Consider the following 14,532-nt stretch of genomic DNA (forward strand, 5'->3'; position numbering starts at 1 on the left):
TCACCAGCCAAGCCCTCCCCCTATATTCTTGCCCCTCTGAGGGAGCAAAATATTGTGATAATCTTGTTTTCTAGCAATACAATCACAGGGAAGAGATGTGCTTGGAAGGGTTTCAGCACATCATGAATGTTGATACAGACATGCCAATGCATCAGAATAATACAACACACCCCACCTGCCTCCAAGTGTGTCAACCTTTAAAACGACATGCTGGATCTAAGCAAATCCATTTGGGTGTAATCCAGACACACTTGCACATACATGTTCACATAGGGATTGTTATCGCTGACAGCCTGCATCTTGAAATCATATTCTGCACACAATGGGTACATCACTGCATGCTGTAAGATGAGCATGAATAATGTATGAAATGTCTACCATCAGCATGCAGCATGCAACATGCATGCACATAGGCTGAAAATAATATCAACTCCATGCAAAAATAAAATAATAAGACAGTAGAATGCAGCAACCTGCAAACACACTTCAAGACAAGACTGACTCAATGTGATGTGAAATGTTTCCCCTTGTAGCTCTAATACTGCTGGATCTAAAACTGTTGAGTTCAGTTCTTGCCCGTGCTGCAAAAACTGATAGAGATACACCAACGGTACTTTCAAGGCATGTTTTAAAAAAGGATGAACCAAACTCTAAATTTATTATTAAAAGTCCATATTTTTTTTCTCATTTAGCTTCACCATTGGTTTACAACTACATATCATCAATATCATCATAATCTCGTAAGCTCCATTGTGGACTTTGACTGCTTAGAGATATGGCACAGGTCTCAAGTCTTGAGATGATTGCCATTTATACAGCTCACACTATCACTTACAAGGTAGATCCCTTTTACACGGGCGGGGTCACTTGTTCTGCAAGGATAATGGGATGCCATTTGAACACCTTGCACCAGGTTTGTGGCCTCGTCTCCTTTTACGACAAGGTGATATTTCAGCCTATTGGACCGCAAAAGGATGTCCACAGTGGTTTATGGCAGAGACAGACATGCACACACCTCAGACATGCACACACCTAAACACGCCTTCATGTTAGGTGGAGGCAATACATCTGATTTCCCCAGTGCACTGTAACCATATCCAAAAGCTTTATGATAAAAGACAGGGTCCCAATAAATATGCAGCCTGATATCTGTGCCTGCATGATCAATGTGCTTACTAAAATCAACAGGAGTAGCAATCTAATCTCAGTGACATGCAGCATACGACAAGGAGAGCATGCAACTAGATCTTTGGGGAATAGCACTCCTGATGGCACCTCAGGATGTTTGAAATTACTGCTATGTGCTACTTGGGATGTCTCATGTATGTGAAATATAGGAGCTGGGGATGATGATGAGTCATTTCACTTTGAAATGCATAACTGAGGCGGAGGCACACTGGCAACAGGAGCATGCCAATGGATAAAATACTGTGTTATAGTTCATATCCTCATCTGATCCATTGGGCGCTAATGCATCTACCAGTGGTACAGGGACAAATCTAGCACCAAATCGGTTAGGAAAAGGTAAATCAGTTAGAACATTTGCATCCTTTCATTTGAAATATACTAATTAATCCATGTTCAGCTAGTAAAAAATATTTTTCATTATCAACAACAATGAAACAAAACAATTTTATAGTACATGAACTCTATGAACACTATGAATATAGTGGACAGATCTCCATGGGCAATCTCAAAAGGTTTTGTGTGACCAGCAAAGGCAATGGAATTAGAAAAAAAGGTTGGAATAAATATCCACATCTCCTCTGCCAAGCATAATCTGCAGAAGTCTGGATTGTTCGGGGGCAAAGTACGCTGGAAGCTATTGCTTACTTCTAGACATAAGGCAGCACACTTGGAGTATGATGTGAGCAAATCAAATGACATTTTGGAACTAAAACATGTGGGCTGATGGGACCAAAGTTGAATTATGTGGCCATATTTCACACAGGTATGTGTGGCAAGAAAGAAAAACTCTGTCTATGAGAAGGTCAACATAATCCGCAGTGACAAACATGGTTATGTCTGGAGCACTGCATAAGTAAGCAAAGCACACTACCATCAGTCAAAAAGCTAAGAAATGAAGAGGCAGGGGCTCTTTCAACAAGACAATGATCCAAAGCACAAAACAAATTCAACTGAGAAATGGTTTAAAAAGAATAAAGTCAAGGATTTACCATGGTCTTCCCAGTTTTTGGACTTAAACATTAAACCCTTTTGCAGATATTTGAAGAAGACTGGACATTTTAGAAGAATCACCCGGGGTAGGGATCAGCTGTCAGTGGTTGAACAGGCCAAAGTGACCCTGGGCAAAACACTGAAAAGTAAGGATCATATTTTTTTTCTTATTAAACCATAATTTTATCATTTTATGTAATAATAATAATTATATAATTGTCCAAATATCCATTTATTCTATTTATCTTTTTTATGTCGGACAAGTTTGGCTATTGGGCAATTAAAATATCTCAGCCACTTGTCATCAGTTTCTAAAAACGCAGTCTGTGCTAATCAAAGGTATATTTATATGGCAATGTGTAGTGGAAAGAAAACAGACAATATTTTGGCTCTAAATCTTTTTGACATACTGTATAGAGCATGTACAAGTTTTTTTTTATTATTTCACTATTGAATAATCATTCCAAGGTACTTATTGAGCAGAAATGTAATGAACTTGAAAGTGCTCTGTTGTGATCACACTTATAAATGGAGAGACTATTTCTTATGTATATTTACCCTATGTGTACTGCGATAGAGCTGATTTTTACAGTCAAGCTCTCATTAACCTTGCTAGATTACAAAATTCTGCATGATAATCTCATCAGAAACAAGTAAACATAAAGATGACCAATGAGGGCTTGTACTACATAGGTCTTTCCCAGTCATTTTCTGTATAGACATATTCATAAAGACATGGTATTGTCTGGGATGGATATTGTTTGACAGTTTTATTATGGTCAGACTGCTACATACATACAGTACTTAAAGATTATTTTGAGATTTTCCAGCTATGTTGAAGACAAAAGGACGCATCTCAGCCAAAGCTAAAGGTAAGTACATTTTTATTCCGCATTTCAAGCTGCTTCCATGGTGGTCTATAGTTTGCCATGGCCTTTCACACTTCAGCGCAGCATGGAGCACATCTGAATTCAAAAATGCAAGGTAAATTATTCAGTCAACATATGCTGTGTGTTATCACCAAATGTTAATCCAGCCTCTGATCCGGCATCAGCGCCATAATATGATGCTATACATCAAACCTCAGCAATGAAAACCAATGTGGCAATAAATTATTCACTTGTCTTTCACCAGCTACCCCCCTAGAAATTGAAAACAGTCCATCATATGTGACAGACCACATTAGGGCAAAGCAGTAGATTCTTACAGAATTCACTAATAGGTCTCTCCAAGTGTGCTGGCTTCATTAAACCATGATAACACTGCAAAAGAACAGCTTTAGAGAAATGTATTAGATGCAATGTCAAATATAGAAAAGCTTGTGGTTGATTGGCTGATGAGAAGGCTTCCTGGAGATGCCTTAGCAACACAGCTGCTGCCCCTTTCGGACCAGCTATAACCAATCACTATGTGTGAATTCTCCCTTGAGGTCAGGTAAGCAGTCTGGTCATAACCACTGCTTCCTCATTCAGAGGGACAAAGATGGAAATGTAGGACCATCCATCTGGGAAAACAGTAAATATGAAGGGGTGGAAAAAAGACAAAGGCGTGGGAGGGAAAGAAGAGCAGAGAGAGTGGGAGGAAGGGAAAGAGAAAGACTCTTAGTGTGATAGAAAGAGGAGTACAGACTAAACACAGTGTTCTACTCCTTTAGTGTAGAACCTTTGGATACTTGACACAAAGGTCCTACAAAAAGTTCTCCTTTGCATAATCACAGGCACAGATTAAAAACTAATTACAGATGAGAAATCATTCTTGTATGACAGTGGTATCAATCTTTTCATCCAAGCTTTGGCAAGAATAATTAATAGGCTAAACGGTAACTACTGAGATGGACGTGCAACCTGTTCAGGGCGTACCTTGACTCTTGCACTATTACAGCTGGGACAGGCTCCATGGCCCTACACAGGTTAAGCGGTTACAGAGAATGGATGGATGGATGGTTTCTAATATGTATCCCAGTGAAATCGCATACATGTTACCAGGATTATTTCATTAAAACCTTTCCAAGAAGATATTTTTTACTGAAAAACATCTGTCTCTACAGGTGAGGGCTTTAAAATATGCCAGATCAACTCTCCTACCAGATTAATATTTGATGGCACTCATTGTTAAGTTCCAATATCAGCTTTAAAGGAAGGGTCCCTTTGTTTGTTCCATTTTAAAGCCCCAACAAACATTGTTCTGTTCTGTGAAATGCTGCCCAAGTATTTGGAATAAAAGTGACCCTGACCACAGGGGGAACCTATCAAACCACAGAGGGATATATTTTTGGAGTGGTCACCGTTTTGAGCTCTTTGCTTTACAATAGAGCAGTGTGAGCTCTCAGGATATATCACAAACCCAGGAGAAGGAAGACACCTTTCTTCATGTGGCTTCTCTAAAAGGGTATAAAACGTTATTGCCTGGCAGCACAAGCAGCAGGATATCCCCACGTGGCTTTCAACAGTAAAAAAATGAGCAGTCCCAGTTGGCACTCAGGTCTAAAAGGAGAAAAATAATAAAGCACAATCACGCTTTTATGAGATCCTAATAGTGCAACAAACGTCAGACCTGACATATTACTAAGTGTTTGCTGTGCTCAGATGTTCCCGGGGCTTCGCCTGGACAATCATTATGCTTATCAAAAGCACTTCATTATAGGAATGAGGTCAGAAGACGAGAGAAAGCTGTGCGTCTCTGTGTGTGCATCTAAATCCGTGTTTCAGACTGTGTATGCATTTCAGTATTTGTATATGTCTCAGTCTACATGCAGGTGAAAATACAGAAATACTGTGAAATACTTATACTACGTTTGTGTTTTCTTCCTGTTTAGTCCTGTACCAAATATAGGCCTATTTGCATGTGCACTCATTTTACACACTGTATTTATGTGTCATGCTAAATAGATTCCAGATCTGTGATATAGTCTTTTATTGACCAGAAAGACAGAGGCTAGTGCTGCTGTTTTCCCACCCCCCATTTAGCAGAGAGTAAAAACTCATACTTATGCCTGACTTCTCCCAATCGATCTTGCTGGTGCAGCCACAGATAAATCTGACCCTGCTGATGTCACAGTTCTGCACTGGGCTTAAAACTAGCCTCCGCTAGGCTCATTATTATTTATCTTTATTCTAGCCTCAAAAGTGGAATAAAAAAAAAAAAACCACTATTGCATATGATACTGCTCCAGAGAAAAGTATTCGTCTTGTTTTAAGGGTATTCTTCCTGTTCCCAGAGAGGCTGACATAAAATGCACCTCAGATGCAGAATATATATGTATTCCCAGGAGGGGTGCTGGGGCAGACAGTGCCCACTGCCCCACCACATGAGCTAAGAAGAAAGACTTGAGGTGCTAAGGCGAAGCGGAAACGCCACCTTTCCCTCCCTCCTACCTTCATAAATAGATATTAAGAGATATGGAGCAAAGAACCCACTGGGAATTCAGACAAAAAAAGAAATTGGACCAATATGTTCTCCTTTTTGTAAAGCAAACAACAAACCAGCCAATAAACAAACTTTCATTGCTTGGCTTCAAAATGCAACAAATACAAATGGATAACAGCAAAACCCAAAACAGCATTTTGAAGGCAACACACACAGCAGGAGCAGATGAAAAAAAAAAAAAAAAAGAGCATTTTAAAGCAGCGAAAGGTAACAAAAAACAGGAATGTTCTCCTACCTTTTTCTGGTCCTCCAGCTTTTGACTTGTTGACTTCTTGCCATGTTTGCTGGCTTCTGGTACATCCATCCCTGGTCCAAATAAAGAATAACTCCAGAAAAAAAATCAAAGCAAATTAGATGAAGAAAATCCAGACGGCTACAGTTTGCCAATGCAAGCCTGTGTCCGGCTCTCGCCCTCACCCGGACACAGGCAATCCATGGCAGGTGTTGGTTTGTACAGTCAAAGAAAAACGTGTCTCTTGAGTGCTGTCAGCACAGGGAAGGGTTGGTGGAAGAGGACAAATGCCAAACAGGTTGAGATAGGCTAGCAAGAGAGTGTCGCCGTGGTGAATGGAGCTAAGAAAACACTGAGGAGGACCTTCAACCTGCAGGTTTTGTAGTTTTAAAAAATAATTAAACTAGCCTCTTCCTCAGACCCTCAGAGTACAATCCCTGGCTCCAACACAGTCTTCCTTCCACATCTGGGGAAAGAAGAGAGATAAGACATGCTATGATTCAAATGCACAAAAAGCCAAAAAAGGAGAAGTACAGATTTAGCTTCACAATTAATGCAAAAGCTCTCTGCCTCTGCAAAAAGTCAATATTCCCCTTGGTGCTGCACTGTACAAATGGCAGGGGTATCTGCATATCAAAGTGAATGTTGCCATGGTGCTCAGAGAGGGAGAGCAAAGGAGAAGCTTATACTACATGCTGTTTGTGCTACGCTGAGTGATTGTTTTTCATTGTTGTCTGTTTTCTCTAAACCTATTTTCCACCAAAAACTAGCAGAGGAAGGACTGAGTCATGCTGAGGTCGGGTAAACTCGCACCCTGGGAAGAGTCCAGGCATGGAAAGATAACCACAGGATCAGTAGCTGGCCCTCTGTGGACTCAGCAAGGGTTCAACTTGTCTGTTTGGTTTACCAGCATCTTGCATAACACAGCCTCTGCCATTCAAAACGTCTTACACTGAGTAGTTAGAGCATAGTTTGAAAATTAAATCACTTACCTGCCAGTGAATGTTTCATACTTTACCTACTGCGCTACAAAAATCTAAATATAAATGGGTAGTATAGTTAATAAATGATATCTTGCAAAGCCAACACAATGGCCTTGGTGTTCCCTGCTCTCAGTTCATGACAATCTCCCTGTTGCTTGTATATAACTGAGATGGAAGGTTTTTTTCTTTTTCTAATGGTAAATGTATTCACTGCTTTTTGGCACAATCTAATGTTGCTTTTCAGCACAAAACAGGACAGTGATCAAACAAAGTAAAACTGAGCTACGGGCTGTAGTAGGCATTCATTTGAAAAAACAAAATAGCAATAATAGTTGTGATGATGGACATAGAGCTTGGGTAATCTATTTTTTTTTAATCGTCTACATAATTTCAAGAAATAGACATTTCAAAATGACATACTTGTGCATGAAATGGCATATACAGTATACTGCAATGTGGTAGAGTTTTTACTGTTGTTAGGGCAAAACATAGAGACAGAGCAAGCAGCCGCACTAGTGCAAATACAGTATACTCTACGCTCTTATATACTTTCCCCACACACAGAAACATGATTGCACTGTCACTAAAATCAATAGTCTTAGCACTGCAATTCCACCACCATCCATCCAAGGAAGTTGGCCAATCAAACGCTCCAATAATCCCTCAAGGTAATGCGCCATAAGACAGGTCATCACAGCAAACAGCCTCCTCGGCTGACCACCACCAGGCCATTAGAGAACATGACTTGTGTTCGCCTTTGTCTTCTCTCTTAGCGCCAGAACCGTTTTCTTTGCCGCTATACACTTACCCAGCTGTGTGAGTGCCATGTAACACTGCGACCCTGTCAGTAACTTAAGGGCAATCGTGTCAAGTGCCAACTCAGAATTGGTTCTTAGGGGACATCGTGAATCGAGCACTGGAGACCAACAAGATTTTCCCCTGAAACCCAGAGTACAAGCCACTAGCAATAAGCTCCTTTCAAGTACCATAGGGATGCTGGTCCATTACACCAGTACCGTCAAACAAGAAATACAGGGCATATGTAGCAATAGGTGTTAAAGAAAATTAGGCTAGCACTCTCCTAAGACTAAAAACACAACAGATTGTGGCATAGGCAATAACACTGCATCCTAGAAATGCTAATCATGCTAAAAGCACAGCTGTAATGCTCCTAGACTTCCCCATTCCCCTAAGCAGTGGAATTACATGGGAGGTTTCTAAACTCATGCATACTTCATGAGTGCTAATTTCCCCCCTTTTTTGTGAATATTAGGAAAGAAACAATGGAACCTTGTGGGGAAACAGCATGGCATACTTTCTGTTTGCTGCAAGAAACAGGCTAGCTGGCACTTGCTGTCCCAAAGTGACGAGACGGCCTCCAATGTAGGCCACTGGCATCAGAGGTCATTCTCCATCTGCTTTCGCCTGACAAGCACCAGCAGGTAGCGATCACCCTTTTTCAGGCGGCAAGGACAGATTCTCCAGATTCACTCCGAAAAAAATAAAAAAATCATCTGACAAGACATTGCTTGTGCTATGGAAAAACGTCTTAAACAGGATCTTATAATGTAATCATATTTTGGGACAGTACTTACTCCGGCACGCCAAAAAAAACAGGACAAAGACATAAGATTCACTCTTATGTGACACAAAAAAAGTCAATGATTTATAAATGTAATTATTTTTATACCTGTTCCTGCTACTCTTTAAGTGTCCAGAAAAGCAAACGTGTAAACTGTCCAAAAGGAATTCCCTAAAAGCATATTTAGGGTATAATTATATATCAACTTTATAGACTAGGTGTCAACAGCAAGGTGAGACAAAGTTACTGTGTGAGGAAAAAGGGGGCAGGTGTACAGAGGAAGTCAATAACAGTGGGAGGTTAGATATTGTAGCTTTGGTGCTTAACAACACCATCGGCCGAAGGTAAAGCAGGCATGTGTAAAATCCTTAGTGCTGATTGCAGCAAATTGTGCTAAAATATGGAGTTATAACTAATTAAAAATGACTAGAGGTGTGACACATAACGCCGCTTTACAGTCCCTGTGACTTACATCCATGGAAATTATAGAAAAAAAAAAAAAGGTCTTTACAGTATAACCTCAAAAAATGAGCATCATCACAGTTTTAGATTTTCTTCAATATCGGACCAATGTAGATATATACATAATTGCAAACACGGACTACTAATACGCTAAAATAAAATTAGTACTCTTAATTAAAAAACAACCCACAGCATGAGGTGCTCCTTAAATATTTTAACTGACTACAAAACTTACTGGTGTCTCTAGATCTGCTCTTTAATGCTAAGGCTAATGCTAGCTTCAAATAATGACAGACTGGCTCACGTCCCCGAAACAGATTTTATGTATGGGTTTTAAGTTGATAATTATTTCAAGAAAACTGAATGATGTACTGTGAAAAGTCTCTGCCCAACAAGACAACCCATTGACTGAATTAGCAGGCTAGCTTGTTAGCTTGCCTAAGAATGGGTTAGCTGAGATTGACGGTTAGAAAGGATTAAAAAAAAACACTCACTTTTCTGTTGGTCTTTCTGAACATAATGACCCAAAACAAACCCCAATCTCATCAACACTAACCGTTCTTCAGCAGTTGACTGGGGTGGCAGCACCCAGGAGGAAATAACCAGGCAAGAGTTTCCCTTTCTGTTAGCCTTCACATATTTAGCCCTAACTTTGCAACCTCCCCCCCACAAAAAAAAAAAACTTTATTAATATTAAACATTTCTTATTTCTCACACCACAATAAACCTATGTTGGGTAATTACAATTAACTAATCCTTAACTGCATTGAATAAAATACCTAGGTTAAAACCCTATGGCATATATCGGTGGACACATAATTTAGACTGGGGCCCCATTCTTCATACTGTAGCACCCCATAGCTAATGGGAGCTAACTGTGGGAGGCGGCAAAGCGGAAGCTAAGGCTAACACTAACTGACTTAGCTAACTAAGCTAATCGGCTAGCATGGGTGCTAGCAGGCTAATGCGAGCGCGAACTTGTCCAAAATGGCAGGCAGAAGGGAGAACACTTGTGCCCCATACACCGCACAACTCCAAGTGTCTCAAGCTGTTTAACAGGACACATTGATAGGACAGTTATTACCTTATTTCAGCCACCTGTAGCAATAGACATAGCTGAGCTTTATTTAGAAAGCACCAACAGCGTGATCGTTACTCCTATACACAGCACTTTCCCTCACGGTGCCGGCCAACATACACATCATGTATAACAACACCAGAACGTCTGAACATACCTAATAACACTAATCCCAACACAAATCATGCACATTAAACACTTTAAACACAAAACTATTAACATGGCTTTTACCCATAATTCCCTGGGCTCACTGTGCCAGCCCCCAAACTGACCCACTAGCCGGGCCGTTACAATACATTAATTAACACTTTAGTTTAAAATCGTCATTAATAGCCCTTTGTTTAATTTAAATCACCTGCAAAAGCATCTCCACCATTAATATAAGTTAGTATAAGGCTAAGAGTCCCCTCCCCAGCTGTGCAGTGCCGGTCCAAGCCCGGTAGAAATTGGGGAGGGTTGCGTCAGGAAGAGCATCCGGCGTAAAAACTGTGCCAAATCCACATGCGGACAATGATCCGCTGTGGCGACCATGAACTCACGGGATAAGACGAAAGAACAATCAATAAATAAATAAATAAATAAATAAGGCTAAGAGTAATACACAATACACAGGCACCAGTTTGCAGAATATACTTGTAACTTTACTTTCACCTGTTGCCAGGTTGTTCTCTTTATTCTTTATTTCTCCCAATATAATGCACAGGTACAAATTATTCACTGTCCGATCAGTAGACTTGTAATCTTGGTGCCAGTAATGGTTTGTCAGATACTTTTTGCATGTATCTCTCCACATTGCAGTATCTTTAAATTCTTCATAGCTGCCCTAAAATGTGACCTCTCACTCCCCCATTCATTCCCTCTCTTTTTATTATTTCTCTTTCTCTCTCTCTCTCTGTCTTTCATCATTAGGACATAGCCATGGGGAAATGTGCTGATCATTGTTTCTAGTGTCAATTAACATGGTCTAGTCAACAACCATGAGAGCATGCAGTTATCCCAGATGATACACTCCAGCTTTTCTAATCCAGTGCTCAAGATAACCTGATCCAGGATTAGAACATCCAGCAATTAATCGTTTGATCTTGTATCTCTTAAACTATGTAAAAAGAACAGGGCCCTGATGGCAAATAGGAGCAAACAAAGGAATTTAATCCAAGTCAAGTTACAAAACACTCACTGAAACCATCATTCATGGAAAAAAACCTCAATGTCTTCAGCAAACATGCTTCTGTAGACTATTAATTGATTTAAGGGAATATCAATGTGCGCTTTAATCCTCTTCAGCTGTAAAGATTCTTACACAAAGCAAAATCTCCATATGTATGAGCATCAGCCGCTGCAGTTTCATCAGAGCCTCGTGTATAGTATTAGTAGTGCCACCTTCTCTCACTACAACTGCCGACATTTTGTCCCACCCACTGGCCTTTCACCCGCACTTGGTATTCAACGGGTGTCTGTAACTCTCCAAGTGGTCAATAAAGTGTGATATATGAGGCTTAGGGCCGTAACTACACACTGCTGCTTTAATTCGAGGAGATGTAAATGTTGGTCATTGATCCAGTGTGATTTCCTCAGGGAGCTGTAAATTATCACCTCAGTAGATCAAAGGTCAAATATAAACAACGCCCTGCCATCACATTAAAATACTATAATTCCCTAATGGTATTATTTCTACATAAATCTCTTAATATCAGCCAATCAACCAATATATGTAACTAAAACTAATTGATAGTTTCAAAATTACATTTTTATATATATATAATTATAGCAAACCAGCAGCATTACAGTGCAATTATATATATATACAGCTGCAAATACTTATAAAAACGCACATTTACTTTTACATAATAAAAAATAAAAAACAATGTTCCCATATACTTATCTTTATAGTAGCAGTGAGCCAGTGTCCATTGTATGGTGCTGACTGGAGAGAAATAGAGTAATGGGCATTTTCTCAATAATTAGGACATTTGTAATAGCCTTGCCATACTTCACTTGGCTCCATAATGGGTCATTAATAATACTTATAAATCTAACACATTCAATAGGATTTTAGTGCCACACATTATAGCACTTAGGGGACAACTTAGCGGCTCAGTTGTAGCATACAGTGCTTAAAATACACTTTCGCAAATGAAAACAAATGGACACCCGATTTTTTTTTTTCACTACTCTGCAGATGTCATATTTAATAAAAACAAATATCTCATTTGTTTCCTATATATACCGTTTAATATTGTGCATTTAGTTATATACAAGAACGGATGTAACGCAGTAACTCGTCCACGGACCACAGGGTCAGTGGTTTGATACCCTGTCCCTCCTGGCTATGTGTTAAAGTGTCCTTGGGCAAGACACTGAACCCCACGTTGCTCCTGGTGGGTATAGTGAGCACCTTACATGGCAGCCACCACCACTGGTGTGCGTGTGTGTGTGTGCGGGCGGGCGTGTGTGTGTGTGTGTACATGGGTGAATGAGAAGCAACATTGTAAAGTGCTTTGGATAATAGTGGGTAATAGTAATATAAGCAGCCATTTACCTTTTACCAAGAACATTTAACTACACAAGCAGCAGCAAAAATATTAAGAATACAAACTAAAATGCATCAAAACTAAAACAATATAATCATAACATTCTAAAATAACTGGAAGCCTAAAAATATCAATAACTATAAAACAGTAACACTACAGAATAGGGAAACATATGGGAGAAAAAAAAGACGCCAGATGTTACAGTAAATATTAATGATGTGCAAAATATGAATTGTCATATTATCATAAACAAGCCGGCAGAGGCCATACAGTATGTGTGACTAGAAAGTGTGTAGGTGTGTATGCAGTGGAAGGCAGAATAAATGTATGATTGGAGGGGGTGGGGTGGGGGGGTCTTCTATGATACCAACTACTGTGAATCTTTTGTGAGCTCTGGCCAGTCAGGCTCCAATTGAGAGTAGTGTTTACTTTTCAGTTTGCTGTCACAGCTAAACGGAGCATCTACTCCTGACCATGCTGTTGTGGTTGGTCCACAAAAAGATTCTTCCTAGGATATTGCTTTCAGCCGGCATTGTAAGGCTAGGAAAGGCCATTACGTGCAAGGAATGAAGCCATAACTTTCAATAAAGATGAGGAACATAAACATATTTCTAACTGAAAAGCCACAAGATGCAATAATATGTAATTATTTCCCTATTGTTAAAGAGAACTATATGAGAACTAATAGTTCTGTAGAACCCATTGACCCCAAATTTAAATATACTCCAGGTGTTTTCTGATGCACTTTGGCTTTAACGGTGCAGCTCATAGAAGCCCTGACTTGCACCACTCCCTGCAGAACCAATTTGGCAAATAAGGTGCAAAACAGCCTACGGCAACCTGTTTACTGAGTTTAAGGACAGACAACGGTAAACATCCTCACAGCTAAAAGTCAGCTGCACCTTTGATCCATCATCAGCCTCACATTGCACTGTTTCTAGCGAAACTTAAAGAGGAGAATTCAGACAAGAAGCAGGCAGAGAGTAGAAATGAGATATGAAAGAGAGGAGAACCAGGCTGAAAGGAGAAGGCACAGAACTCCTGGGGAGCTAAACTGCTAGAGGGTAAAAACTAAGTGAAAAAACTGCAGGTGAGCAACAAAACAGCTGGAAAACTGTCAATAAAGGAACACCCTGGAAGCCTGATTCAATTAAAATACAAAAAAGGCTATTGAAACTGAACAGATCAACCCACGATTTTCCTCATTTAGAGGTACTGACTCCCATCCCAGCCGCTTCACACTCTGCTGCCAACAGCCCCAGTGTGTCCTATAGGTCATAGTTTGATTAAGCCAATACTACTACATCATCTGCAAAGAGCAGGGAGACAATTCCAGACACTCTCCTTCCCCCAGCTGTGCCTTGAGATCCTGTCTGTAAAAGTCACAAAAAGGATCCTTAACGAGGGATTGCTCTCTTTGGGGTGGCTGTGAGTCAAAGTAAAGGAGTTTAAGCATTGTGCATTATTGTTCAATAGTGAGGGTAAAAAGCAGTGCAAGGTGGAATTTACCAGGTGATCTATACCTTTTTTTTTTTTTCCATCTTTACCAACTAGATCCTCATTCCAAGGGTGCAGAAAAATGTTTGTTCTGTTTGTTTTAGTTGAGTGGGGGGAAAAAAAACAAGGAAAAAATCGAATTAATAAAGAAATAAATTATTAATTGAATTAATGAGGTGTTTTTGATGTGCTGCTTGGCACCACAGATAGCGGTTCCTGCTGCCACTTTAATCCAACCTTGAAAAAGCAGCAGAAAACGAGTGGATGGATTTATGCAGTCTAGTACAACAGTCCTCTAATGAAAGGTTTTCATTCAACTTTATAATCATTTTGAAGATGCATTTTGCAGTGCTATTGAATTTAGTATATTATATAGAAAGGTGTCTCTATTACAGTGCCATCTGAATTTAAATGGAAACAATGAACTGTTCAAATTATTTTATTTTTCAGAAATCACAGAAGCAATAGACAATGAGCTGCAGGTAGCAATATGATTAATTGGTATGAGGCAACTATCTACACAAAATGCAACCCTGGCTTTTTCTGTTGCCACGGTAACTAAG

At 39.8% G+C, this 14,532-nt stretch overlaps 1 protein-coding gene across 2 annotated transcripts in view; it reads right to left on the reverse strand.

Moving 5' to 3' along the window:
* nav3 (neuron navigator 3) overlaps positions 1-14,532 on the reverse strand; it is a 361,175-nt gene that overhangs the window by 258,384 nt on the left and 88,259 nt on the right. For both annotated transcript variants that reach the window (XM_067489701.1, XM_067489702.1), the window contains exon 2: positions 5,840-6,302. In XM_067489701.1, the coding sequence (XP_067345802.1) occupies positions 5,840-5,908 (69 nt within the window). In that variant the 5' untranslated portion in view covers positions 5,909-6,302. The remainder of the gene's footprint in view (positions 1-5,839; positions 6,303-14,532) is intronic.

The sequence above is a fragment of the Channa argus genome, chromosome 21 (assembly GCF_033026475.1).
Source record: "Channa argus isolate prfri chromosome 21, Channa argus male v1.0, whole genome shotgun sequence".
Taxonomy (NCBI): domain Eukaryota; kingdom Metazoa; phylum Chordata; class Actinopteri; order Anabantiformes; family Channidae; genus Channa; species Channa argus.